Source organism: Vipera ursinii (genome assembly GCF_947247035.1).
Source record: "Vipera ursinii genome assembly, chromosome: 1".
Classification (NCBI taxonomy): Eukaryota; Metazoa; Chordata; class Lepidosauria; order Squamata; family Viperidae; genus Vipera; species Vipera ursinii.
Window position 1 is genome coordinate 283,334,814 of NC_139512.1, and position 27,636 is coordinate 283,362,449.

The window sequence follows — 27,636 nt, forward strand, 5'->3', positions numbered from 1 at the left end:
GCTTTGAGGATTCTTGAACTGCTTTACTGAGGCAAGATGGAGTGCCTTTTCAACCTGGAGAGGGAGAGTAACTGAATTCACCACAATGTCTGTAGCAAACAGTTGTGACTTGGCTTATGCAAGAGCAAAGTGAAGGACTTTTATGGCCCAGTAACCACACTTGGGAGGAAACATGGGCTGAAGCAACCTCTCCTTTTTAAAAAAAAAAAGCAACTAAACTAGATTAAGTGGCTGTGTACATACTCTTATGCCAGCCTATTCATTATGGATTTCCTCTGGGTCAAAATGGGTATGAATTAAATGTGGCAAAGCCTCAAATCCAAGCAGTGGGAGGAAGAGGTAACACCCCTAGGATAAGAGCAACTGTAGTGGAAATGAATAGGGGCAGTGGAAGCTCCCCAGATGTGGGACAAAAATGAAGAAAAAGAGCACAGACTGTTACATGAGAAACAAGAAAATTACAAAACTAAAAGGCTATAGAGATGGTTGAGGGCATGTAAGAAAGAGCTCATGGGGGACAAGAACATTACTCCACCCATTTAAAGTGATCCTGCAAATTGATGACCTCTTGGTTCTTTTTTGTCTCCACTTTCCAATCTTTTAAATATTTTCCTATTTAAAGCTATTATTGTAAGTGGAGCAATTAGGTTACCTCAGAAACACTCACTCATATCAGCGTAAGCAAAAATAATTTGGGGATGACTGAACAGAGGTTTATTTAATCCAAAGAAAGTTTGACAAACTTTGAATATTGTTTACCAATGGATACTGATTTTTTTTCAGGTGATTAGAATAAAGGAGAAGATATTTGGATGGTGGTCGTGATGTGCAAAATGTTATCTTCTGACTGTTTTGAGTCTGAAATTTCATGAAATGTCCCATCTGTAGAACTGCTGGTTCAACTGAGAAATGAGAAACTCTTAGTGCTCTGGAAATGCTTTGAGCCTGAAATCCAGTTTTTTAAAGTTTGGATCAGCTTTCTTTCAAACTCAAAATACTCAAAATAGGGGGATTTTTTTGTTGTTTGTATTTTGTTTTCATAGAAAAGAATATCAAGAAGTTAAAAAAAAACCCAAACCCCCAATGTAGAAAACTGCCTCTAGTCTTTTGTTTATACTTTTTGTTTTATTTTTTTGTTTTCATAGAAAATATAAAAAAGAAAAGTTAAAAAAAAACCAAACCTCCAATGTAGAAAACTGCCCCTAGCCTTAATCTCAATTAAGTCATGACAAATTCCCTCAAATATTAAGAGCTCAAAACTTAACAGTTTACCTTCAGGGAGATTCCAGGAAAGAAGATAAATTCTTCAGAAAAAACATCATGCCAAAAGGAAAAATGGTTATAGACTTCCTCTGGAAAACAATTTTATTTATGAATAAGACCTTTCTTCAAAGATTTTTTCTATTAAAAGACAACATTTGAAAGATGCCTTTTAATATACACACACATACGCACGCACACACACACAGGCACACACACACACAGACACACACACACACAACACACACAGTGAAACCATAGTTAGATAAATGAAAATGACCACATTATGGACATAATTTGGAAGTGCATTCTGAAGCTTCTCTTGTATGAACCACTGAAACGATTCAGAATTCCAGAGAAACAAGATGATTGTTCCAATGGCAAACAATAGAAATAGCATTTCTAACTGTCTACTATCTCCAGCAAGCAGTTGTTGCAGAATTATACTTTGATGAATAAAATCTGGAATCATGGCTACATTTGCACAGGAATTATTCAAACCGAATCCACAAGGCTTAGAAATACTTCAGCCCACAGCCCCAATTAGTCAGGCCAGGGGAAAGTACATGTGGAAAGTAAAACTCTTTATCGAGGCTACTTTTGTGAAATTCACACTTACCCAAGCTTCAGATTTTACTTATGCTAAACTAACGTCTGTGCGTAATGGATGCTTGCTGAACTAGTTTACTGGACACAATTGATTTGATACCATTTATTCACTTGCAGAATACAGAGAACAAAAAGACGACAGGAAAAAAGATGATTGATTGGTTGTATCTCACTGTATCTCTCTACTGTTGGAATTAATACCACTGATAGATTTATTTCCCCTTCTTCCTGCAAATCTCCCATCTGCTACAGAGGATTCAAGAGTCCCACCAAAGAAGATATAAGGTGAAAAACAAAGTTTGCTCAGAAAAAAAAACACGTTGCCCTGCATGAGCTCAAATCCATTTACAAAGTGTTGGTTAGCTCATATGCCTAAAACCTAGCCCAACCAAGATTTCAGGGTTAAAAATCTTCTTTATAGCTATTCAAAACATACTTATCTGAGTGCACCTGTATTCTCGCCATGCTTTGAGCTCTTGGGCCCAAGGAGAGCACTAAAATTCAACATTTGTCTACTTAGTGACTTAGGTAACTGAACAATGGGGTTTATCTGTGATTTAAATTTTAGCTTTGTAATTACAATAGAGCAGGGCTTTTCAACCAGTGGTACGGGTACCACCTGTGGTACATTGGCACCTGGCAGGTGGTATGTGACCATCCTAGAAAAGTGGTAGCGGGGGAGGGGAATGAGCCGAACCGGTGGCAGCACCACACAAGCCTGAGCAAGAGATGGCTGGAGCTGTAGGGCTGTCAGGGCTCAGTGGAAGCACCAGGATCAGTGCTTCTTCGGGGCTGTCAGGGCTCAGCGGAAGCACCAGGATCAGCGCCAGGCTCCAGCTGTCGCTCGGCACTGAACCTGGTGCTTCTGCCGAGCCCAGAAGAAGCACCGATCAGCTGGAATGTTGCAGCATCTCCAGGGTCTTGTGATTTACATTCAGATGCTTGGCAACTGATTCATATTTATGACGGTCCCAGGGTCATGTGAAGTGACCAAAACCTGCTGCAACCACCCAGCGGGGGGGGGGAATAAAAACCAAACAACCCCACCCCCACCTCCGCTGCCAATCCTCAACCGAAATGCTCACAACAATGAAAACCTCGGACAGAAGGAAGAGCGCCAGGTGGGCAGGGAGGTGTCTTGCTCAGCTGTGGCTTGGGGGGCACTTTTTTCAGTGCCATTGTAACTTCAAACAGTTACTAAGTGAACTGTTGTAAGTGAAGGACTACCTGCACTTCATCACTGTTTTTTTTGGTCATCAAGTTTTTGACACCTTGCTAGGCGACTGGTGGTGCTCGGATGTTGCCATATCCTAAAAGTGGTACAATGGGTGAAAAAGTTGAAAAGCCATGCAATAGAGAAGTGAAATTACCTTTTCTGGAACTGTGTGTGTTTTGCAATGCAATTGCTACAAAAGCTGGTCGCACAAAGACATTAAGCAATTGATTCCTATAGGAGCCACACAGGAGGCTGGAGAAGGCTCGCCGAAACACTGGGTCCTCTGTAGCAACAAATCCCATTTCTTTGTCATTGAGGATCACTTGTCCATTGACCAAGCTTGCAATGTTGGAATGCAGCGCCAAGGCAGATTTTACAGCTTCACTGGCACAAAGATTATCTAATAATAACAATGAACAAATTGCAAAGGAGTATCAGTACCTACAAAAGTATGCTTTTTGTCTCTGTTTTAACATGAAAATAAATTGGAGGGAGAGGTTTCTCACAATTAACATATTTTCACATTTGGAATGGACTGAGAGTTTCTGAGTTTTGGGGGGACGTTCTCAGGGGAAAAAATCATCTTGAAAAAATGTTCAAAAGACTCAGCTTGAAGGAGCTACTCTGTCGTCATTTGCCTTAAAAAATATTACTAAACTTACCAAAGAAAGAAGAAATAAAGGAGAAACATAAGGCTTCTAGTTTTTTCCCCCTAAAGTTTCCAAACTTTAAAAATGAGGACTTATCCAAAATAAATATTTTTTTTGCTGTTGCGGGCACACTGGTGAATAACATTTACAACTCAACTGGTCAATGTGCAAGGATTTTTTTAAAAAAAAAACTTTTTTTAAAAAAATAATCCCAGATTTTATATTAGTTAATACTAGAAGCAGCTAAATCACCTCTTGTGAAATCTACAAAAGTGCAAGGAGGAAAAATCAAAGGCAAATTAACACAAAGCCTCTAACAAACAGGCAAAACTGGAAAGGAGAACCACATTTTTGTACGTGGGAGAAAGATGTCTGAACTGGGAACTTGCTCATAAAATACTGATGATTTCCCCTTACTACCCCAAACAACCAGTAAGTACAACAGTATTCTATTTCCTGCCCTCAGCAGCTAGCAAAAAAATCTATAATATTGTACGGCAAATTAGCGAAAACGAACAAAAAAATCAAAAGGACTGCAGCTAAGCATCAGGAAAAAACGGGGGATTGAGGAACATTTGTCCTCCTCCCCAAGGCAATATTAATCCTGACTTTCAGAACCTTACTGTAATAACAAATTAAAATGGGCTTACGGAGGGGAAGGATTTTGCTTAATTTTCCCGGAACACTTTTTAAAAATGATTTATAATGTGTCTTCTCCTAAGTGATAATGTTTTTATCAGTGCTTTTTTTTTGTAAAAGAAAAAGGTGCCGGAATTCACCCATGTCATACAACCCGCCTTGCCTACCCTACAAGGTTCCATCCAAAAAAGGTGCCGGAACTCCGTTCTGAGCGTTCTATGAGAAAAAAGCCCTGGTTTTTATACATAATTGAAAGTCAAATGAGCTCCTGAACAAGGGTTGGATGAATTCATCAAATCTTATCTCTATTGGGATTTTCGCTAGGACATAATTCAATTTTTTGGTGCGGTGGTTAAGGTGCTAGATTAGAAGCCAGGAGACCTGTGAGTTTCACTTTCTCCTTAGGCACAAAAAACTTTCTTGGTGATTTTAGGCCAGGCCTTTTCTCTCGGCCCAACTCAACTCACAGGGTTGTGGGGAAAATAAGAGGAGGGTACACCGCCTTGAATTCTACCATATAAATGTAGGATTTAAATCTAATATTTTTTAAAAAAAAATGCAAAAAGTTCCTTATTCTCCACGATAATCAGACAATCAGAATAGTCTTAAAGAGTCCTAAAAGAATATTCTTCAGCAGTAATTCTAGTCTTTGACTATCCTAAAATAGAAACAAAGAATAATACAAATTCTACTGCTTTCAGAAAAGGAAAGCATATACAAGGGTGCTTGCATACCAGGCCAGTCTAGGAATCCTCCAAATAGCTGAGTTAAATTTTTCAACCAAAGTGTCTTTTCAACCAGAAGTTCAAAATCTATGCCTGGAAAATTCTGGAGCAGGATAGCAGAAATCAACATCCATGGATTGAGTACCATATTTTCGATTTGTAAGAGCTCTATTTTGTAGGCTACATCCGTGACAAATTTCTGTATTTCTTCAGATGGCTTTTGGGGAATATGCCTAGAAGAAAATGTACAACGAGCAAAGCATTTATAATGGCTATCTTGCAATCCTTTTCAACTTTAATTGAAGAATAGAAAAGTCCTTTGTTTTTTTTGCAAAGAATCTTTCATCCCTTCCAAAACATCTTTTAATAAAGCCTTTTCCAAGTTTCTATTACACACACACATACACACACACACACTTACTTCTTACATTCCAGTTATGCAGTGATTTCAGAACATAACAAAACAGAGCTACCAGATCTGGTTGCAGACATCTGAACAATACTAGAAACCAATGAAGAGACAAGAGCTTCTTTACATTGCCATTCAATGGTTATTGTTGCAGATAATATAAGAGCTCTATGAAAGACAAGATACCAAAGCTCTTTTTTCCTTGCAAACTATTAAAAATACTCAACCATGAAATGCATACCTTGGAACTAAGTTGAATGGATATTTAGTCATTCTCCCAGCTTCCAATGTTCTAAGTGATACAGGCTGCCCAAAATGCACATGTATGCTTCCAAAATCTTCATTCAGAATTTTTCTGGCTTTCAAGAGTCCCTACGGAATGAAAATGAAGTAAAAATAAATGTAACATAAATACTTACAATTCTGAAGATGGATTGGTTTTACATATTTCACAAATGTGACTCTGGACAACATACAATAAAAACAAAACAAAAAATGCATCTTAAAATAGCCATAAAAAAGCGGGAAACAGGAAAGAACCACGGAAGAGAGTTTAAAAATCCACGTGTAATAAAGCTGCTTTGCAGGCCCCTATCCCTAAGGGATCCCCCAGGCCTGCTGGAAAAAAAAGCACATTGTAAAAGACGTGTAAAATCTGTAACATAATTATGTATATAATACCTACAGATGTAATACAATTATCCTCTCATTTCTGCAGTATAGGTCAGGGGTAGGCAACCTCGGCTCTTTTATGACTCATGGACTTCAACTCCCAGAATTCCTGAGCCAGCCTGGCTCAGGAATTCTGGGAGTTGAAGTCCATGAGTCATAAAAGAGCCGAGGTTGCCTACCCCTGGTATAGGTAGTCCTTGACTTACAACCATTCCCATTTACTGACCATTCAAGGTTACAATGGCACTGAAAAAAATTGACTTATGACCGTTTTTCACATTCACGACCGTTGCAAGATCCCTATGGTCACACGATCAAAAATTGGGAAGTTGGCCATTGGCATGCATTTAGGAAAGTTATATGATCATATGATCCCTATTGACCTTCCTAGCCAGCTTCCTACAAGCAAAGTCAATGGGGGAAGCCAGATTTCCTTAATGACCACATGATTCATTTACTTGTGATTTGCTTAACAACTGTGGTTAAAAAAAAAGGTCATAACATGAGGCACAACTCACTTGACAACTTAGTAACAAATTTTGGGCTCAATTGTGGTCGTAAGTCAGGGACAACCTGTGCTACTTCTGAAGTTGGTATAGCTTTATGATTCTTACCTCTTTCATCCTGACAAAAAGTCTATAAAGTATAATGCCATTATTGTTTTTATTATTTTACAGAAGTAAAGCTAAAGTGACCCGTGAAGAGTGATACCCTAAAGAGAAGAACCAACTACAATTTAGCACAGCAGGAATTAAGAGGGATGGCAATGCATTCTCTTTGTTTCCTCTTTCTTTTCTTCTCAAGCGTAACTGTAAGGAGTTGGGAAGCTTCTGCCTTCATTTTAGATTAACCAGTTTTGTGTACTGTTCGGTCTCCTAATTATGCCTAGTTGAAATAAGCGAATATTATGAACTATGGTTTAAAATTGGCTGCAATTAATTTAAATTTTCAATTTGTCTTCCCTTGTCAAAGAAAAGGGAAAGTGGGGGGTAACACCTAAACTCACTCCAGCTTATTTTATTTTCATAATGCTGATTTACACTTTAGTATGATCATCACCCTAGACCACATGGCAAGACAATGTCCAACATTTACCCCACACGTATATTAACTTGAATCCTTACCGATGTAGACTCTTTTGGTTTAGGGACTCCCAAAAGTTCATATGCATAAAGCAATTCTTCCAACACCCTCTCATAACTTATACTGATGGGGACAAGATATATATCAAAAATCTCCCTTTTAAGAAAAGGATCCATCACAATATTGAGAAGACCTGCAAGTACAAAGGAGACTTTTTAAAAAAACAAAAAATTTAAAAGCACAAAAGCATTTTAAAAAGAAAACTAAATTAATACCAAATCTTCAGGTAGGAATTCAAGCCTAGATCTTAGGGCTGTGCAAAAGATCCTGCGTATGAATCATTTCAGTAACAGAACAGGAAATTCCTATCAGTCCACATCCAGAGAAGTCTTCTTTTTTTAACATGATCCAAAATGTACGTGTTTGATCCAGAGACAGAATTGGAATATACCCATGTTAGACAAGATATTCCAGAACAAATAAAACAGCAAGTGCTACGCTGTTTTAATAAGAGGAAAAAAAGAAGTGAGATGAGAAATGGAGTATCTGGAGCAGGGGTAAATTAATTCCCAACTAAAGGGAAATAAGGCAAAAGAAACTTGGGAAGATTGAGGCAGGCAGTTGGCAGTTGCAATATACGGTGGGATGACAGCAAATGGCTATGGGAAGATGGAGGGGAGGTGAGCATGTGCAGAAGAGAGGGGCAGGTGAGGTGCACAGACTTAGCTTTACTCAACCTGATGTCCCTACCAGATACGTCTTTACGCAAGCCAGGGAGCAATATGCTCTGAGTTTCAGCTTGACTAGAAACAGACCAGACTGGAATAGTTTGGATAAACATCCAAGCCACAGTGTGTTTATTCCATGCAGAGAATTTAACACATCTTTCATTTCAGACATGTGTGTCAGTCCATAGCAGTTGTTCACAGTAAGGTTAGATTCTCCCAAAGCTTATGAGCCAGAGTTATTAAAAGGAAAAATAGTCTGAGGTTTCGTAAATTTGAAACTTAAATGTTCTTCAGCGTCTCATTATTACTATATTCATTATGGGAAGAGTTCACTGCTCACAATGCTGATTGCCTCCTGAAGCAGGGAGAAATTGCAACTCACTTCCCCAATATGGGAAGAATGTGCACACATTGAGGCCCTGTAATCTTGTGGAATCTTCCAGCTCTAAGAAGTCCAATAGAAGCTCCTATAAGGTTTTGAATATAACTTTAAGTGTTCACAGCTACATTGCACAAAGAATACATGATCTGCACCTACAGCAACTATAGCATTTTGACCAACGTACCAAACTTTGGAGACAATGTCTTTGCAGTACGGCTTCTAGTACCTTCAAGGTAAAACTCAACAGGAGCATGTCCATTCTTTAGTAAACGAGAGAGAGAGAGAGAGAGAGAGAGAGAGAGAGAGAGAGAGAGAGAGAGAGAGAGGGGGGGGGAAGAGAGGGGGAGAGAGAGAGGGAGGGAGGGAGAAAGAGAAGTCAACAATTAGTAAAACAAGTGAGATATATACATTTTTCAAATAAGTAACCCATAAAGTTGAGAAATAATCTGAAACAGCAATAACCATAAAATTTAATTAAGCTCTGATTTTCAAAATCTAAAATTAAAAAGAATCCCTTTTCCCACAGAACAGAAATGTATTTACATGTTGCATATATCTACCATTAGCAAAAAACAACACAAAATTACTGACAATTTTAAAGTTATTCACCTTTAAAATACGCTTGACATATTCAGCAAACACTGCCCAGTACAGCTTGTTTCCACCAAACGTGCGTCGCATAAAAAAGGCACCTGATTTTCGTAGTAGTTCACCAACTATTTTCATTCCAAGGAAATCTAGCAAAAACAGAGAGTACAGTTGAATTAATTTAATCATTGTCAGCTTTGCAAGATAGTCCAGTGAGTCCAGAAGTGCTAGCTCTAATTTTATTGTAAAATTACACTAACAGAATCTTGCAGGTCTGAAAGGACATCTCTTCCACCTCACTTTTATAATCCAAGAAATGAGGGAAGGTCCTTTCTGAGACTTTTTTTTTGGTACACCTCCATTCCTTTTGCAGACTCAGTTGTTGCTTTTAGTTTAATCTGGGTCTCCTCCTCCTGTCTCCCAAGCTCATTCCCATGTACCATTACCTCCAGTTTTCCTAAAGTAGAATTTAGCTCTAAGCAGAATGAAAAATAGCTCACAATTTTGAGAAAAATGCAAGTGTGGATCTTTCAAAGAGAAATATATACAAATTATACTAAGAAGCCATATCTGCATTGCTACTGTACAACTTCTAGGTAATCAAAGAAAGTCCATGTGAGACTCACTTGCTAGATCTTAATACTGTTTCCTAGATACTTTGCATGGCTTAATTAGACATAGACATAAGACATAGCATGGCTAATAAAAATCCCCTTTTTATATCCATTATAGTTTCCCCCTTTTTTCTTACTTATCTCACTATTCAACTGACTTTTGCAAAAGACATTTAACATATCTTGACTTTGATCATGGGTAATGGTTGTTAACATAATTAACATCTCTGCCTTGAGAAGCTGGCTATCAATTAAATTCTGCTTAGTTAATATCTTCTGCTTCTTCAATTGATTATCTTTAAAATAAAGTCTGAACTGCCATTAAATATTTCTAAATCAAAATTAGCTTCAATTCAGATTTACATTTAAAAGCTAAAATGTATGCATATAGAAGATGCTAAACATTTTAACACATTACAATTTATATACCTTTACAAACTACTCAAAGTTATTGAAGAGCTCCAGTGTCTATATCTATTTGTGGCATTATGTGATCATTTGCATCTCATGTTTACTAATGTTACAAGCTCATGTATATTAGAAGCTGTTTTGAAGTTTGAAGTAATTTCTGAATATGGATTACTTTCAGCCATAAATTTCAATTATGAAATCCATTATAATTACCTCAAAACAAGTTACTCCATTTTCTATGATGAGAACAGGGGGAGGGCTGTGAATTCAGCCATTTTGAATTTTTTTCAGCAACATTTTTTTTTCCTCAGAAGTATAATGATTTACCATAAACACACAAACATAGCAAAGAAAGAAGAAATATTTCAATCCAGTTTTTTAACAGTCAGGTCAAGCCAGCTTTGAACTAACATTAAATTCTGGGAACTAAAAGCAAATTCTAAGAAAATTAAAATGTTTACCTATTCCTGCTGCAATGACGGGCATAGCCAAGTCATAGCTATATAACACATAGGACAGTAAGAGAAAATCCATGTAGCTTCGATGGCTGGGCAACAGGACAACGGGATGTTCTTGGATTGCCTGTTGTAACTAACAGAAAACATCAAAGAATAAGAGAGATTTTGAATTACTTTTTGTTTAAAAAGGAAAAGAAAAAGAAAAAGAGAGATTTTGAATTACTTTTTGTTTAAAAAGGAAGTTTTACTAAAATTCATATTACAACTATGCGTTTTTCCCCCCCTGCAAGCTAAAATGCTAATTTTGCATTGAGGTCCATAGGCTGCATCTACTGTTACTTGCAACCCTCTACCATAATGATGGCAACAGGTTACATTTCCTATGGCTTGCCTGCGACCTTCCCCTTAACGCAGACATGTCAAACAGAAGTCCCGGGGGCCAGATCCGGCCCGCGAAGTGGTTTCACGCAGCCCGCGAAGCCACCCTGGAAAGAGTGAGGGAACGGCCCCCACTGCCTTGGCCCTGGCCCAGAGACCCTCCTTCTGTCAGAGACCCTCAGATCTGTCCCACTCCTGCCCAGGCCCCCATAGGCACCCTTGATGAGAACGATGTAGAGCTGGCCATGCCCACCCAGTAGGCCATACGCACTCTAGCCACGCCCACCCAGTAGGCCACACCCACCCGGCCCCTTGAGGGCAACCGCAATGCTGATGTGGCCCTCAATGAAATTGAGTTTGACACTCCCGCCTTAACGTATTATTTATTCCGGAAGACTAGAATTCAGAAGGCATATTTATGTTATTTATTTATAAAATTTATTGACCACCCATCCTACCACAGGGCAACTCTGGGTGTCATACAACCAATCACTTTATAGAAAATAAATATGCAAAACCATGTCTGCAAAAAACGGGATTTAGCCCTGTACTTTGACAGGAAAACAGCTATGGGGTGTTTATAACTCACAACTCTTTTCTCCCATACTTCACTGACAACAATTCCTTTGATTATATTTGTAAACCATGTAAAGCATGTAAACCAGTATTTTCTGTTAAGTAATTCCCAATAATTTTTATCTGGAAAAAATGGTGGCTGAAATTCAGTTGCATTGTCCAAAGTTCAAATTAGTTCATTGAGTCTTCAGTTGAAGTACATAACAGTTGCTTAGTATCAGTCTGTCATCTATAGATCACTAAAACTCTTTTATCTGTAACCTTTAACTGGGCAAAATGGTGCAACAAAGGGCAACCCTTTTTCATTTGAGGCACCCCAAATGAGCTAACCTACAACATGCTGGAACCTGTTACTCCTATGGGAATGACATTTTGGAAAGTTCTTGCCGTTTCCATGTTGCTGCCATGCTGCTAGGGTCACATGACCTTCCCTTACAATGTTTTCTGACACTTTCCCACAAGTTATGGGGAAGCCTCAGAAGCTTCCAAGGAGAAACTCAGTGGGGATCATGTGATCACGGACTTGCAACTTCCTTCCTGGGAAACTTACAGAAAGTAAGTCAATGGAGAACCTTGCAGAGAAGATTGTAAACTGTTTGGATAAGTCTTGCACACCCAGGCAAGCTCCTCCAGTCCTCAAATGTAGGTAGTCCTCACCACCACAAGTGAAACCCAAAATTTCTGTTGTTAAGTGAAACATTTGTTAAGTGCATTATGCCCCCATTTTATGACCTTTCTTGCTACAGTTAAGTGAATCTTACAGTTGCTAAGTGAATCACTGCAGTCATTACGTTAGTAACATGGTTGTTAAGTGAATCTGACTTCCCTGTTGACTTTGCTTGTCAGAAGGTAGCAAAAGGTGTTCACAAGACTCCAGGAAATTGCAAGCATATGACTCAGTTACCAAACTTCTGAATTTTGATGATGTGACCATGGGGATGTTGCAATGGTCGCAAGTGTGAAAAATGATCATAAGTCACTTTTTTCAGTGGGGTTGTAATTTCGAATAGTCACTAAACAAACGGTTGTAAGTCAAGGACTACCTGTATATCTGAAAGAATGATCTTACAGGTCACAAATTGTTTAGCATAACCATAAAAAACAGCCAAACCCTTTCCCAAATTGTTTTCTAAATTGTAATAATATTCCATGAAAAGATTGATAGAAACTGGACGCTCAGAGCCCAATGCTTTTAGATCAGGGGTCTTCAAACTTGGCCCTTTTATGACTTGTGGACTTTAACTCCCAGAATTCCTCAGCCAGGCACGCTGGCTGAGGAATTCTGGGAGCTGAAGTCCATAAGTCATGAAAGGGCCAAGTTTGAAGACCCCTGTTTTAGATTATAAACTAAAAGTTCTGGGTATGTCTTGAATAAAGTGCATCTATATGTCTACACCCCTTCATGGATTACTGCCTTGTCATGGCAAAGGGGCTTGCATAACTGAATGAAGCTATGAGCTATGCTGTGCAGGGCCACCCAAGACGGACAGGTCATAGCAGAGAGTTCTGACAAAACGTGATCCACTGGAGAAGGAAATAGCAGCCCACTCCAGTATCTTTACCATGAAAACCCCATGGACAGTACCAAAAGGAAAAAAGATATGACGCTGGAAAATTAGCCCCTCAGGTTGGAAGGCATCCAATATGCAACTGGGGAAGAGCAGAGGGCTAGTACTAGTAGCGCCAGAAAGAATGAAGTGACTGGGTCAAAGCCAAAAGGACACTCAGCTGTGGATATAGCTGGTGATGAAAGGAAAGTCCGATGCTGTAAAGATTTTTTTCTCCATAGGAACCTGGAATGTAAGACCCATGAATCAAGGAAAGCTGGACGTGGTCAAACAAGAGATGACAAGACTGAACATCGACATCTTAGGTATCAGTGAACTAAAATGGACAGGAATGGGTGAATTTATATTCAGATGACCGGGAAAGAATCCCTCAGAAGAAATGGAGTAGCCTTCATAGTCAATAAAAGAGTAGAAAAAGCAATACTGGGATACAATCGCCAAAATGACAGAATGATCTCAGTTCGAATCCAAGGCTAACCATTCAATATCACAGTAGTCCAAGTCTATGCCCCAACCACCGGTGCTGAAGAGGATGAAATTGACCGGTTCTATGAAGCCCTACAGCACCTTATAGAACTAACACCAAAAAATGATGTCCTTATTATCATGGGGGATTGGAATGCTAAAGAAGGAAGCCAAAAGATAACCAGAATAACGGGCAAATTTGGCCTTGGAGTACAAAATGAAGCAGGGCACAGGCTGATAGAATTTTGTCAAGAGAATACAATGGTCATAGCAAACACTCTTTATCAACAACCCAAGAGATGGCTCTGCACATGGACATCAGCAGATGGTCAACACAGAAATCAGATTGACTATGTGCTCTGCAGCCAAAGATGGAGAAGCTCTATACAGTTAGTAAAAACAAGACCAGGAGCTGACTGTGTCTCAGACCATGAGCTTCTCGTTGCAAAATTTAGGCTTAAACTGAAGAAAGTAGGGAAAAGCACTAGGCCATTCAGGTATGAACTAAATCATATCCCTAACAAATATTCAGTAGAGGTGACAAATAGATTTAAGGAATTAGATCTGATAGACAGAGTGCCTGAAGAACTATGGACAGAGGTTCGCAACATTGTACAAGAAGTAGCAACTAAAACCATCCCAAAGAAAAAGAAATGCAAGAAAGCAAAATGGCTGTCTGAGGAAGCTTTGCAAATAGCTGAGGAAAGGAAGGAAGCGAAAGGCAAGGGAGAAAAAGAAAGATACGCCCAATTAAATGCAGAATTCCAGAGAATAGCTAGAAGAGGTAAGAATGCCTTCTTAAATGAACAGTGCAAAGAAATAGAAGAAAACAATAGAATAGGGAGGACCAGAGATCTTTTCAAGAAAATTGGAGAGATGAAGGGAATGTTTCATGCAAAAATGGGCATGATAAAGGACCAAAATGGCAGGGACCTAACAGAGGCAGAAGGGATTAAGAAGAGGTGGCAAAATTACATAGAAGAACTATACAAGAATGAGCTTAACGTCCCTGATAACCACAATGAGGTGGTTACTGACCTTGAGCCAGACACCCTAGAATGTGAAGTGAAGTGAGCCTTAGGAAAGCTGAGCAACAACAAAGCTAGTGGAGGTGACAGTATTCCAGCTGAGCTATTCAAAATCTTAAAAAAGATGATGCAGTAAAAGTGCTATGCTCAATTTACCAGCAAATTTGGAAAACTGAACAGTGGCCACAGGATTGGAAAAGATCAGTTTACATTCCAATTCCAAAGAAAGGCAGTGCCAAAGAATGTTCAAACTATCGCACCATTGCACTAATTCACATGCTAGTAAGGTTATGCTTAAAATCCTACAAGCTAGACTCCAGCAGTATGTGGATCGAGAACTACCAGAGGTACAAGCAGGATTTTGAAGAGGCAGAGAAACTAGAAATCTATATGCGGGTCAAGAAGCAACAGTGAGAACTGGACACGGAACCACCGATTGATTAAAAATTGGGAAAGGAGTCCAGCAAGGCTGTATACTGCCTGTTTAACTTATATGCAGAGCACATCATGACAAAGGCAGGGCTAGATGAATCAAAAGTTGGAATTAAGATTGCCGGGAGAAATATCAACAAGTTAAGATATGCAGATGATACCACTGTAATGGCAGAAAGTGAAGAGGAACTAAAGAGCCTCTTGTTGCGAGTGAAGGAGAGTGAAAAAATTGGGTTGAAACTAAACATTAAGAAAACCAAGATCATGGAATCCGGCCCTCTCAATTCCTGGCAAATAAATGGGGAAGAAATGGAGGTAGTGACAGATTTTATTTTCCTGGGCTCCAAGATCACCGCAGATGGGGACTGTAGCCAAGAAATTAAAAGACACTTGCTCCTGGGGAGGAAAGCCATGGCAAATCAAGACAGCACACTAAAAAGCAGAGATATCACCCTGCCAACAAAAGTGCGTATAGTCAAGGCTATGGTCTTCCCAGTTGCAATGTATGGCTGTGAAAGTTGAACCATAAGAAAGGCTGAGCACCAAAGAATTGAAGCCTTTGAACTGTGGTGCTGGAGAAGACTCCTGCGAGTCCCTTGGACTGCAAGGCGATCAAACCGGTCAGTCCTAGAGGAGATCAACCCTGACTGCTCTTTAGAAGGTCAGATCCTGAAGTTGAAACTTAAATACTTTGGCCAACTAATGAGAAGGAAGGGCGGCCATATCACACAATCAATGGCCAGGGCACTGAGTCAACGTTTATAAACAAACTCACCACCCCATAGCATTTACCCTGATGACGCTGGCAATCAACCAGCGAAAGCTAGGTTGTTTAAGGTTTGTAAATAGTTGTTTTTATTGTTTTTACTATTTTACTATATATATATTTTGGTAGATTTTCACGGGTACAGGTATGTAGGTCTTGGCGTATTCGGGTCTTTTCCCATGTAAGATTGAGACTGTCTTGGCGACGTTTTGACAAGGTCCCACTCGTCATCTTCAGGCTGGTGTCTTCGGCTTTGTGCTTGTGCGAGCAAAGCGTGATCGGAGCTGCCATCTCTCTATAAATATTGGTGGGGGTGGGGGTTTGTGAGGTGGTCTCTTTGTTGCTGTAAGCGGGTTGGTTGGCTGTGTTGTTACATCTTGATTGGTTGATGGAGTTGTTGTTTGCAGATTAGTCGGCTGTTTTGTAACATCCTGTGTGGCTGAGGTGTTGGCTGTGTGCCCATGAGTCTTTTGTGTTGTAACGACTTGGATAATGGGCTGTGTGATTACATCCTGAGCTCTAGTGTAGTGATATTCTGAGTTCTATGCTGCAACATTCTGGGTGGTTGGCTGTGTTGTGACATCCCGAGCTTTAGCATTGTAACCTCCTGAGTTCTGTGATGTAATGTCCTGAGAAGAAGGCTGTGATATAATATCACGGGCTTTGGTTTGGCTCCGAGTTTGCAGTCTGGCTTTGTGTTCATGGCGTGTGTCAATTTGTTTTGTGTGGGGGTCAGGGGGGGGTGCGGCAGCTGAAGATACCATCGTGGTTTGGCTTCTGGATGGTGGTTGTATTTCGTCTATGGGATGGGTTTGGGTTTGGTTCTGGTGAGGATGATTGGTGGTGGCGTCCTGTGTTGTTGTGGGTCCGGTGTCGGTTTTCGTGGCTGGGACTCGTTTGTTGACTAGGGCTAGTTTCCAGATGTCTGGTAGGCGGGAGGTATCATCACGTTTGTTCATGTTGTGGGGGTGTTTCTCTATTTCGATGGCTTCCATAATTATTCTCTTGTTGCAGTGTTCAGTTTTGGAGCTTAATTTCGTTCCTTCAAAGTCAATTTCATGTCCTGATGCTTTAAGGTGCTGGAAAAGGGAGGAAGTTTTTTCTCCTTTTCTGACTGCGATCTTGTGTTCTGCGATGCGTGCGTTTATTCTCCTACCAGTTTGTCCAATGTATGTGGCTGGGCAGATTTTGCATAGTATTTCATAGACTCCTTGGTTTTCAAGCTGGATCTTGTCTTTGGGGTTTCTTAAGATGTTGGCTATTTTTTGGTCAGTGCCAAAGGCTGTCTTGATATTGTGTTTGTGGAGAATTTTGCTGATTTTATCTGTGGTGCCTTTAATGTAGGTGAGGAGGGCGATGCCATTGTCCTGTTCTGTGTCTTGGTTCTTGGGGAGTGTCTCCCTTTGGATTAGGTTGGTAATTGTGTTTCTTTGGAATCCGTTGGAAATTAATACATTTGTGAGAGTGTGTAATTCGGTTTTCAGGTGGTCTTTGTCGGCTAGGTGTTTGGTTCTGGAGATGAGGGTCTTGGATACGGAGTTGATATAATATATATAACATAATCATTCTCCCAGCAGACAAAGGTAATGCCACTGTAGTGATGAACACATCTGACTACCAAGCCAAACTAGCCAACCTACTCCAAGACCCCGCTTACAAACCTCTAAACACAGTCCCCACCATCTACCTGGAAAAAATCACCAAATCCAAAATAAAAGCCTCTCCCATCAGTGAAGAGATCCAACAAAGAATCATCCCCAGAGAGAAATCATCCAGATGCCCCAAGCTCTATGGCCTCCCCAAGATACACAAAGAAGGAACACCACTCAGACCCATAGTCAGCTCCATAGGTTCACCTCTACAGAATTTTGCCAAATTCCTTGCCAAACAACTTCAGCCCTACACAAAATCCATCACCCCACATGTACAAAACTCACTCCACTTCATAGAAACAATAAAGGAACAAAACCTGCAATCCAGCGACCTACTTGTGAGCTTTGATGTCATATCCCTCTTCACCCAAGTGCCTATTAAAGAAGCCTTGACAGCTATCCAAAACAAATACAAGCCCCCCCCAAGCACATCCTAGATCTGACCAACCACTGCCTAACCAACACATACTTCAGCCACAATGGACAAAGATACAAACAGATAGAAGGAGCACCTATGGGATCACCTCTCTCACCCATAATCGCAAACCTATACATGGAACACTTTGAAACCAATGCCTTAGACCAGACATGTCAAACACAAGGCCCGGGGGCCGGATCCGGCCCGCGAAGTGGTTTCATGCGGCCCGCAAAGCCATCCTGGAAACAGTGAGGGAACGGCCCCCACTGCCTTGGCCCTGGCCCAGAGACCCTCAGATCTGTCCCACTCCTGCCCAGGCCCCCATAGGCACCCTTGATGCGAACGATGTAGAGCTGGCCATGTCCACCCAGTAGGCCATACGCACTCTAGCCATGCCCACCCAGTAGGCCACGCCCACCCAGTAGGCCATACGCACTCTGGCCACGCCCACCCAGTAGGCCACGCCCACCCAGTAGGCCATATGCACTCTAGCCACGCCTACCCAGTAGGCCACGCCCACCCTGACCATACCCACCCGGCCCCCTGAGGGCAACCGCAATGCTGATGTGGCCCTCAATGAAATTGAGTTTGACACCCCTGCCTTAGACAAATCTGAACACAAACCCAAACTCTGGCTTAGATATGTAGACAACACTTTCGTAATTTGGCCACACCGGAAAGAAAAACTGGACAACTTCCTCACACATCTCAACAGCCTACACCCCAAAATACAATTTACTATGGAAATAGAAGCTAACAACCAACTCCCCTTTCTAGACGTCCTAATCTACAAAAAACTCAATGGTTCCCTAGGACATACGATCTACCAGAAAAAACACCAACTGCTACTTAAACGCACAATCCCATCACCACCCGTCACAGATCAACTCCATAGCCACCTTGTCTCACCTAAAGTCCTAAATATCCCATCAAAGTCCTCATCCTTCAAAGCTAAATCTATTTAACTTTCTAAATCAAAGTTAGCTAGGCCTCATCTTGTAGCTGGGCAATAGTAAGAAAGAACTAATCAACACAGGATCTCAATCTTTCTGGATCACGTTTAAGGAAAAGAAAGATGTTGGCATTTTGGAATTTTACTGATAGCCAATCAAGTCAAACAAACCATTAATAGGTTCCTACTTTTCATGCTTTTACATCTGTCAGGAGTGAGATACACATTTTAAGCAATAACAGACCCTTGGAATTATTTTGCAGTTTACTCCAATCCCATATTAAGAACTGCATATAATTTTTGTAAAAATTAATATTATTGCAGATGGACATCTGCATTCACATTTGTTTCACTTCCTTGTTCTGCACCCTGGTATGACAATCCACAACAATTAACAACTTTCAGTGAAGACTAATGGGACAACAAATGCACAACACAAGGAATTTGGAAAGTTTACTGCAACTAGCAATTCTTGCATTAATTCACCCTGATTGCATTTGCAAAAAATGCTATTTTATCAGGAAGTTATGTATAGATACTTACTTTTTGCATACCATCTTCATTTACATACACGCTCTTGAAAAGGCATTTAAAGATTTTGCTCAGAGTGAAAGCAAAAAAACGAATAGCTCCCATATGCATGCCGTGTCCCATCTCATCCAGAATTTCTGCTGCCTCTTCTTGTATAATATCAAGGGATTGACCAGTCTCTCTTGATAGCTAGGCACAGAAATCAAGAGCCTTAATTAATAAAAACATCCCTCAGACATTCTAAATTTCTGGACTTGCTGAATCAGAACAAAACCTAGAAACCTAGAATTCTGCCCCATGGAGGCCCACCAAATGTGTTCAAACCTATAAAAAGGACATCAGAGTTAACAGTGCTTTCTGCTTGTTTTCCCCAACAACTAGCCCTGAAGGACAAATAGATACATAATTGCTATAAAAGGCAGCCATTAATAAGCTTAACTTCCATTACAGATGGTCCTTGACTTACAACAGTTAATTTAGTGACCATTTGAAGTTACAACGGCACTGGGAAAAAGTGACTTATGACCATTTTTCACACTTAGCACTGTTGTAGCATCCCCAGGATCACATGATTTACATTCGAATGCTTGACAACTGATTCACATTTATGACGGTTGCAGTGTCCAGGGGTCATGGGACCACCTTTTTCAAGCTTCTGACAAGCAAAGCCAACGGGGTAACTAAATTCATTTAGCAACCGTGTTACTAATTTAACAACTGCAGTGATTCACTTAACAAAGGTGGCAAGAAAAGTTGTAAAATGGGACAAAATTCACTTAACAAATTTCTCACTTAGCAACGTATGTTCTGGGCTCAATTGTGTTCATAAGCCAAGGACTACCTATAATTGATTAAACAGTAAGGCCTTTTTAATGCATTTATTTGTGAATGCATAATTTGCTTTTAGCCAATTGAAAATGGAGTATAAAAGCTACAGTTTAGGCAAAAACAACTGTAAAATTCAATCATATGTGAGAAATATAGTACATAATTATAGCAAATTCCTGGCAATAGGATCTGAAGAGCACTCATGTACAAAAGGTACTCTCTTTTTATTAACAGCTGTATGGATGGATGTATCCCACCTAAGAGAAGAATTGGGACAACCCTCATCAGATTTATTCATTTTTTAATCCCATTTATATCCCGCCCTTCTCCGAAGACTCAGGGCGGCTTACAATCTAAGAAGCACAAATCAATGTGCTTAGCAGTAGCCTTCATTCTATGTATATGCCTGCTTATTAGGGCTTTCGGGGGCCCCCCAAGCGGCATTATTACAAAGTCAGTTTACCAAAATATTAGAACTATATGTCCTTGAGCGATATATATTTACTCTGTAAACTGCCCTGAGTCCTTCGGGAAAGGGCAGTATACAAATCCAATTAAATAAATAAATCTCCAAACAACTTTTAACCAAATCAATAAATTACAATCAGCACAAGTCAAGCAAATCTTCCTGATTTGGAAATATGTCTTTAGGGAGCTTCAAAACTATAATGAAAACGCACAACTATTTCACGGAAGATTTCTATCACAAAACTTGAAGAGAAAAAAAACCTAAGGAGCCAGGATAAGACTTCATAATTAGCATATTGGTGGGTAACAAAGTTACTGGTCAAATCATTATAAACAGCAGCAGACAAATAAACAACTAAAAGGGGAGCAGATAAAAGGTTGACACACCTGCCTGATGACATACTGAACCTGTTCAGACTGTAGAACAATAGTTTTAATGGCACTTGGCTTGCAGGGAGAAAGATCTTTATAAACAACAGGGGTATAACATTTCATTGCATATCTGAGGTCACTGGACTGCCGTCGTTCTTCCAAAATATCTTCAAATTCATACTTTTTCTTTGATGTGAGATTTTTCTGCTGGGAATAATACAAATGGAGAATTAGACACTGGCCACGTTAGCGCACTATTTTAAGTAAAACACTCTTAACCTATTACATTTTTATACATAAAAACACATTGTTCAAGATTTTGCACTCACTCCCACCTGCATGAGTGGGCAGCCAAATAAAGCAGAGACAAGTAAGCATTTTCCTTTCCTTTCCTTTCCTTTCCTTTCCTTTCCTTTCCTTTCCTTTCCTTTCCTTTCCTTTCCTTTCCTTTCCTTTCCTTTCCTTTCCTTTCCCTTCCCTTCCCTTCCCTTCCCTTCCCTTCGAGTTTGTGTTGACTCTTGGTGACAGCCTGGACAAGTCCTGTAGTTTTCTTAGCATTGTTTTTTGGAAATGCCTTCCTCCTAGGATTGAGAGAGGGTAACTGGCCACAAGTTATACAGCAGGAATTTGTGCCTAAGGAGGGACTAAAACACAGAGTGTCTTGGTTTCTAACCTGCTACCTCAAATCATTACACCAAACTGGGCCTTATGCTCTAATACAGAGTTGTGATTTATTGTATCTCCCCAGAAACCAGGATCTGAAAACCAATCTATAAACCTGAGTTTACAGAATTACCCTACATTCAAGAAGACAAGCAAGCAGAACACAAGTTTTAAGCCGTTTAGGCACATCAAATAAGCCTCTAGCAACCACAACAAATTTATTCCCAGGTAGGTAGGGCAGCTTTAATGACTCTGTCCAGCTTTTAGATACATAGTGATAAATATTATGTAATATTTTTGTAATATCTGGTATCAATTTGTACGATGCAATCAGCCCACGCAAATAAGCCGCAAGGGATTATTACTGGCATCTGCATGTTCTAGAAAACATAGCCTACTAATACTGACAGGTCTTCCTTCCTTCATCTGAAGCTACAACATTAAACCTGGCTAGTTCTGTAACAATATAATCCTGCTCGCATCCTACTCACACGTTTGAAGAACTCCAACTTTAAAAGTTCTTAGGAAGCTAAAATCCTAATGGGAGCCTCCTAGCAGAAGTGGAAAACTTTATACAAGCTTCAGGTTCTGGCATTCTGCTCTGAAGAATACTATCACACTCAGGGGTCATGTGGGGGGAAGGAGGCACAGGATCTGACACCAATTATGCTCGGAACCAAGTATAGGTAATCCCCAAGTTATGAGCGTTCACTTAGCGCCCATTTGAAGTTACGCGATAAGCGCCCCCTAGTGTTTACAAGCAAGTCCCGAAATTACAAATGTTGCAGCACCATGGCAGTTGTTCGCCCTTAAGACTGACTGCAGAGGCTCTACAACATTCATCCTATTTCTCCCCCCTCCCCACTCCCCACAACTGCTTTCCCCTCCCATCCTGCTGCACTGGACTCACTTCCCTTACAAAGATCTGTCTCCTCTCTGCCATGGTCTTTAGCAGAGAATGGGTGCCTGAACTCTCACGAGATCACGGATCCCAGAAACTTTCATTCTCAGCGCAAAAAGTGTTTGTGGTGCTTCCTCTGCGTGCAAATGGGGCGCTTGGAAACACTGTGAATCGCTCCATTGCCAAGCATCGTATAAGTGCTCAAATACTTTTTGCACAGACAGAGACCTGATGGAGACTGGAAGCCTCGTTTATGTGCAAATGGGGCGATGAAACATTTTTCGCCTGGATGGAGACCTGACAAGAGGCTGGAAGCTTCATCTGTGTGCAAATGGGACGCTTGGAAATGGAGCGAATCGCTCCATTTTTCAAGCTCCCCATTTGCATGCAGACAAAGTTTCCAGTCTCCATCAGTGTTTGAGCGCCTATGGGATGCTTGGAAACTGGAGCGAACCGCTCCATTTTTCAAGCTCCCCATTTGCACATAGACAAAGCTTCCAGTCTCCGTCAGCTCTCCATTTGGGTGAAAAGTGTTTGAGCGCCTATGGGATGCTTGGAAATGGAGCGATTTACTGTTTCCAAGTGCCCCATTTGCACGCAAAGCACTGCAAACACTTTTCACGCTGAGAATGAAAGTTTCTGGGATCCATGATCTCGCGAGAGTTAGGCACCCATTCTCTGCAAAAGGGGATGGGTGGCTGAACTTGTGCGATATTAAGGCACCCAGGAGCTTCCATCGACTCTCCTCTCCCTCAAAGGCAAAGAAACCACAGCAGAAAGGAGGCCGATCTTTGCACGGTGAGTCTGGCGCGGCAGGAAGGGAGGGGGAAGCATGAGGTATCTTGGAGGGTCAAGGAGGCCTTGAGGGCCTGTTCCATCACTAGGCCTCCCATGACCTTTCCCACCTGAGATACATCATGTGCACTTAACAAACCACGCATTTGATTAGCGAATGTGAAGCCGAAAGCAGGGAGTGATTGCATTGAAGGTATGAAATTCACTCCTACGAATCGTCAACTTACGAATGGAATGGGCAGGCTCCATTACATTCATAACTCGAGGACTACCTGTACTTCTGGAATTATAACCATATCTTTACTTACTGACAGTAGGTATTATTGAACATAATGGCACTTATAATGTATGTATGTATGTGCATAGAAGTGTACATAGAAGATTGCATTAAAAGAGTCTAAACTCTAGGCAAAATCCCTAACGTTAACAAAGTTCCTTAAAAGGGGTAAAATATGAACAAAGGCGATAAAAGTGTGAAAATGAGAACTCGGAAATGATCACGCAAGTCTATTGTAATTTAATATATCTGTATCTGTATAGCAATATCGTATATGGCAAAGAAAAACAAACAGAGAAAACAGCAATATACATTACTAAGAGAAGAATTTGGAAAATTAGAATTAGAATTGCAAAAGAATCCGCAAAAACAGACTTTAAAAAGAGATATGGATATGATAAAACATAAACTAAACTTGGTAGACTCAGAAAAAATGACAGAAGAGATAAAAAGAGCGAAGCAATTTTTTTTTGAAAACGCCAACAAACCGGGAAGATGGTTAGCTTATAAACTTAAAAAACAGAAAGAAAAAAAATGATATACAATTTGCTGGATGGGAAAGGTTATTTACAATATAAAAATGAAGAAATAAAAAAGATAGTTAAAGAATTTTATAAAGACTTATATGATAAGGAGATTCCAAGAGATAAAATTGTAAAATACTTAGAAAATAGTAACCTCCCAAAGATCTCAGAGACATTTAAAAATATGTTAGACGAAGGAGTTACAATGATGGAAATAACAGAGGCTATAAAGAGACAAAAAAAATGGTAAAGCTCCTGGCCCAGATGGACCTCCGGCAGAACTATACAAAAGTTTGCAAGAAGATACTAAGTGATCCGTTGAAAGATGTTTGTAATGGACTTTTAATAGAAGCTAAAATGCCGGCGACGTGAATTGAAGCAAATATTTCTTTAATACCAAAAGACGATTCAGATCTGACCCAGATCAAGAATTACAGACCGATTTCATTACTTAATGTGGATTATAAAATTTTTACTTCAATAATGGCGGAGAGATTGAGGAAATATTTGGTTGAATTTATACACCCAGACCAAAACGGCTTACCAAAGAGACAAATTAAAAACAACAACATAATAATAATAAGTTGGAAGGGACCATGGAGGTCATCTAGTCCAACCCCCTGCTCAGGCAGGAAACCCTATACCATTTCAGGCAAATGGCTGTCCAGTCTCTTCTTAAAAACTTCCAGTGTTGGAGCATTCATCACTTCTGGAGGCAGGTTGTTCCACTGGTTAATTGTTCTAACTGTCAAGAAGTTTCTCCTTAGTTCTAGGTTGCTTCTCTCCTTGACTAGTTTCCATCCATTGCTTCTTGTCCTGCTTTCAGGTGCTATGGAGAATAGCTTGACTCCCTCTTCTTTGTGGCAGCCCCTGAGATATTGGAACACTGCTATCATGTCACCCCTCACTCTTCTATTCGTTAAACTACACATAATCAATTCCAGCAACCGTTACCTATATGTTTTAGCCTCCAGTCCCCCAAACATCTTTGTTGCTCTTCTCTGTACCCTTTCTAGAGTCTCGACATCTTGTTTACATCGTGGTGACCAAAACTGGATGCAGTATTCCAGGTGTGGCCTTACCAAAGCATTGTAAAGTGGTATTAGTACTTCACTTGATCTTGATTCTATCCCTCTGTTAATGCAGCCTAGCACTGTGTTGGCTTTTTTGGCAGCTGCAGCACACTGCTGGCTCATATTGAAGTGATTGTCCACTAGGACTCCAAGATCCCTCTCACAGTTACTACTATGGAGCAAGGTACCACCTATACTATACTATAGAAAATATATTACGAGAACATGTAGCATTTAATCCCAAATTATTTTTATTAGGTATATTACCAGAAAAGACTGATAAACAAAATACATACTTGGTTCTACATATCATAACTGTAGCAAGAATAAGCTATGCACAATGCTGGAAAAATGAACAAGTACCATCAGAAGAAGAGCTAATAAAGAAGATATTGGAATGCGCAGAGATGGACAGATTAACTATGAGACTAAAAGACAAAGAAGAAACAGAATATTATGAAAGCTGGAATTTATTTTATAAATGGTTGGAAAAAAGAACCAAAGAGTGAAATTTGTATATGTATTAATGAATCATGAACTCAGTTCGCACGTTGTTTGGAAAATTAACATATGTGTGTAAAGAATAAAAATAAAAAATATGAAAAAATATATAAGAGTCTAAACTCTAGGCAAAATCCCTAATGTTAACAAAGTTCCTTAAAAGGGGTAAAATATGAACAAAGGCGATAAAAGTGTGAAAATGAGAACTCGGAAATGATTACGCAAGTCTATTGTAATTTAATATATCTGTATCTTTCAAACAATCAAACAATTTATCTTCCTAAGTCAGTTAACAAAGAAATGGGACACACCCTCAGATTTACAATATCATCCGACAAGACACATGGAAGAATTAGATTTAAGATTAGTTTTTGAGCAGTAAAAAGACTAGTGAGAAGATGTTGATATTTACGTAAACTTGAAGGTTTGGGTGCTATTCTCCTATTATTTTGCTTTTAAAAGCATAAAAAAGTCAAAGAATCATCTTACTCCACTGCCTTTACAAGCAGTCCTCAATGTATGACCAAATTTACAATGTACTCCAAAAATGGGACTTACAACCTGGTTTTGAAGTTACAACATCACACACCCACCCAGTCATTTGACTACATTTTGAGTCCTTGGCAACCAGCTCACATTTACAGCAGCAATCTGTGGTCACATGACTATGATTTAGAACATTTTTGCTCGCAATCAGCATTTTTCTGGTTACTGGCAAAACCCAACCGCAGAGTTTGCTTTACAGCGGCCATAAAAAAGCTCATAAAATCAGGTCAGGTCGCAGGGTGAGCCACTTTGCAACTATCACAACTTAAGACCACAATTGTGGGCTCAATTACACTTATAACTTGAGGACTACCTATACTTCTAACAGATTTTATCATTTTTTCAATAAAAATAATTCCAAACCAGGACTGAATATAACAAACTGATGTACCAGATTGTTTCTTAGCATCACAGAGTTTAATGGCACACCAATTTAACTGACCATTGGAAAGAATGGGTGTCTATTAAATAATTTCAACATTCAAATATCTGTGGTTCACATAACACATATCATTTGTGCTATTATGTAATTAGCCCTTTTAGTCCTTTTTTCAGACCTTTTTCCTGCATCTTGGTAACAGAATACACAGCAAGACATGGAAAGTATCTTTGTTCAAACCTTGATATTCCCAGTGCTGCCCAAAATTTGAAGAGCCATTCTTAATCAGAATAGGCAGCAAGATGATGCAATACTGTGACTCCATATAAAAGGAAGTTTGATAACATCCTTAGATATATTTTCCCACAAATGAGATGCATATATGGTTAAAAATTTGCTCTGCCCAGAGAAAATTTAGTTTTGTATTAATGAATATCCAAAGAGGTGCATGGTTCTGTTTCCTTCAGTAGCATGATTAAAATCTTCCTGTTGTGTGAAAAGAGTGGTGTTTTACAAGAAATCAGGAGGATGTAATATGCTACAGTATAATACAGCATTCACTTCTTCAGAGGAAAAGGAAAAGGAAAAGGAAAGGAGGCATATTAATAATATGTGAAAATTTAATTTAATTTAATTTAATAATTTAATTTGTATGCCGCCCTTCTCCCGAAGGACTCAGGGCGGTGAACAGGGCAATACATAATAAAAAACAGAATACAAAAATTAAAAAGCAATTAAACCATTATGCCCATAATAATTAATACATATTAAAATTAGAACTATTTATAAAAACCCAACCCCATCCCGTCAGACCAGGCCAGCTTGTTCGAAAAAGAAGGTTTTGAGATCGCGCCGGAAGGAACGAAGGTCGGGGGCCATCCGGAGCTCAACCGGTAGGCGGTTCCAAAGGTCTGGCGCACCCACAGAGAACGCTCTCCCCCTGGGGGCCACCAATTGGCATTCTTTGATCGGCGGCACCCTGAGGAGGCCCTATCTGTGGGAGCGCACTGGACGGAGGGACGTTGACGCCAGCCGCAGGTGTTGCTGTAGGTAATCCGGACCCATGCCATGAAGGGCTTTGTAAGTCATCACTAACACC

General features: G+C 39.9%; 1 protein-coding gene across 6 annotated transcripts in view; it reads right to left on the minus strand.

Annotated features, from left to right (window-relative positions):
- The window catches only part of GNPAT (glyceronephosphate O-acyltransferase), a 44,043-nt gene that overhangs the window by 9,976 nt on the left and 6,431 nt on the right, over positions 1-27,636 (minus strand). For 4 of the 6 annotated variants that reach the window (XM_083348820.1, XM_083348817.1, XM_083348819.1 and 1 more), the window contains exons 2-11: positions 20,894-21,085; positions 19,223-19,399; positions 10,448-10,577; positions 8,983-9,110; positions 8,558-8,633; positions 7,305-7,456; positions 5,750-5,880; positions 5,109-5,332; positions 3,240-3,485; positions 1,273-1,352 (exon numbers count right to left, since the gene is read on the minus strand). In XM_083348820.1, coding sequence (XP_083204946.1) covers positions 1,273-1,352; positions 3,240-3,485; positions 5,109-5,332; positions 5,750-5,880; positions 7,305-7,456; positions 8,558-8,633; positions 8,983-9,110; positions 10,448-10,577; positions 19,223-19,399; positions 20,894-21,085 — 1,536 coding nt within the window. The remainder of the gene's footprint in view (positions 1-1,272; positions 1,353-3,239; positions 3,486-5,108; positions 5,333-5,749; positions 5,881-7,304; positions 7,457-8,557; positions 8,634-8,982; positions 9,111-10,447; positions 10,578-19,222; positions 19,400-20,893; positions 21,086-27,636) is intronic. The other 2 variants (XM_083348818.1, XM_083348822.1) reach the window with 2 other exon arrangements.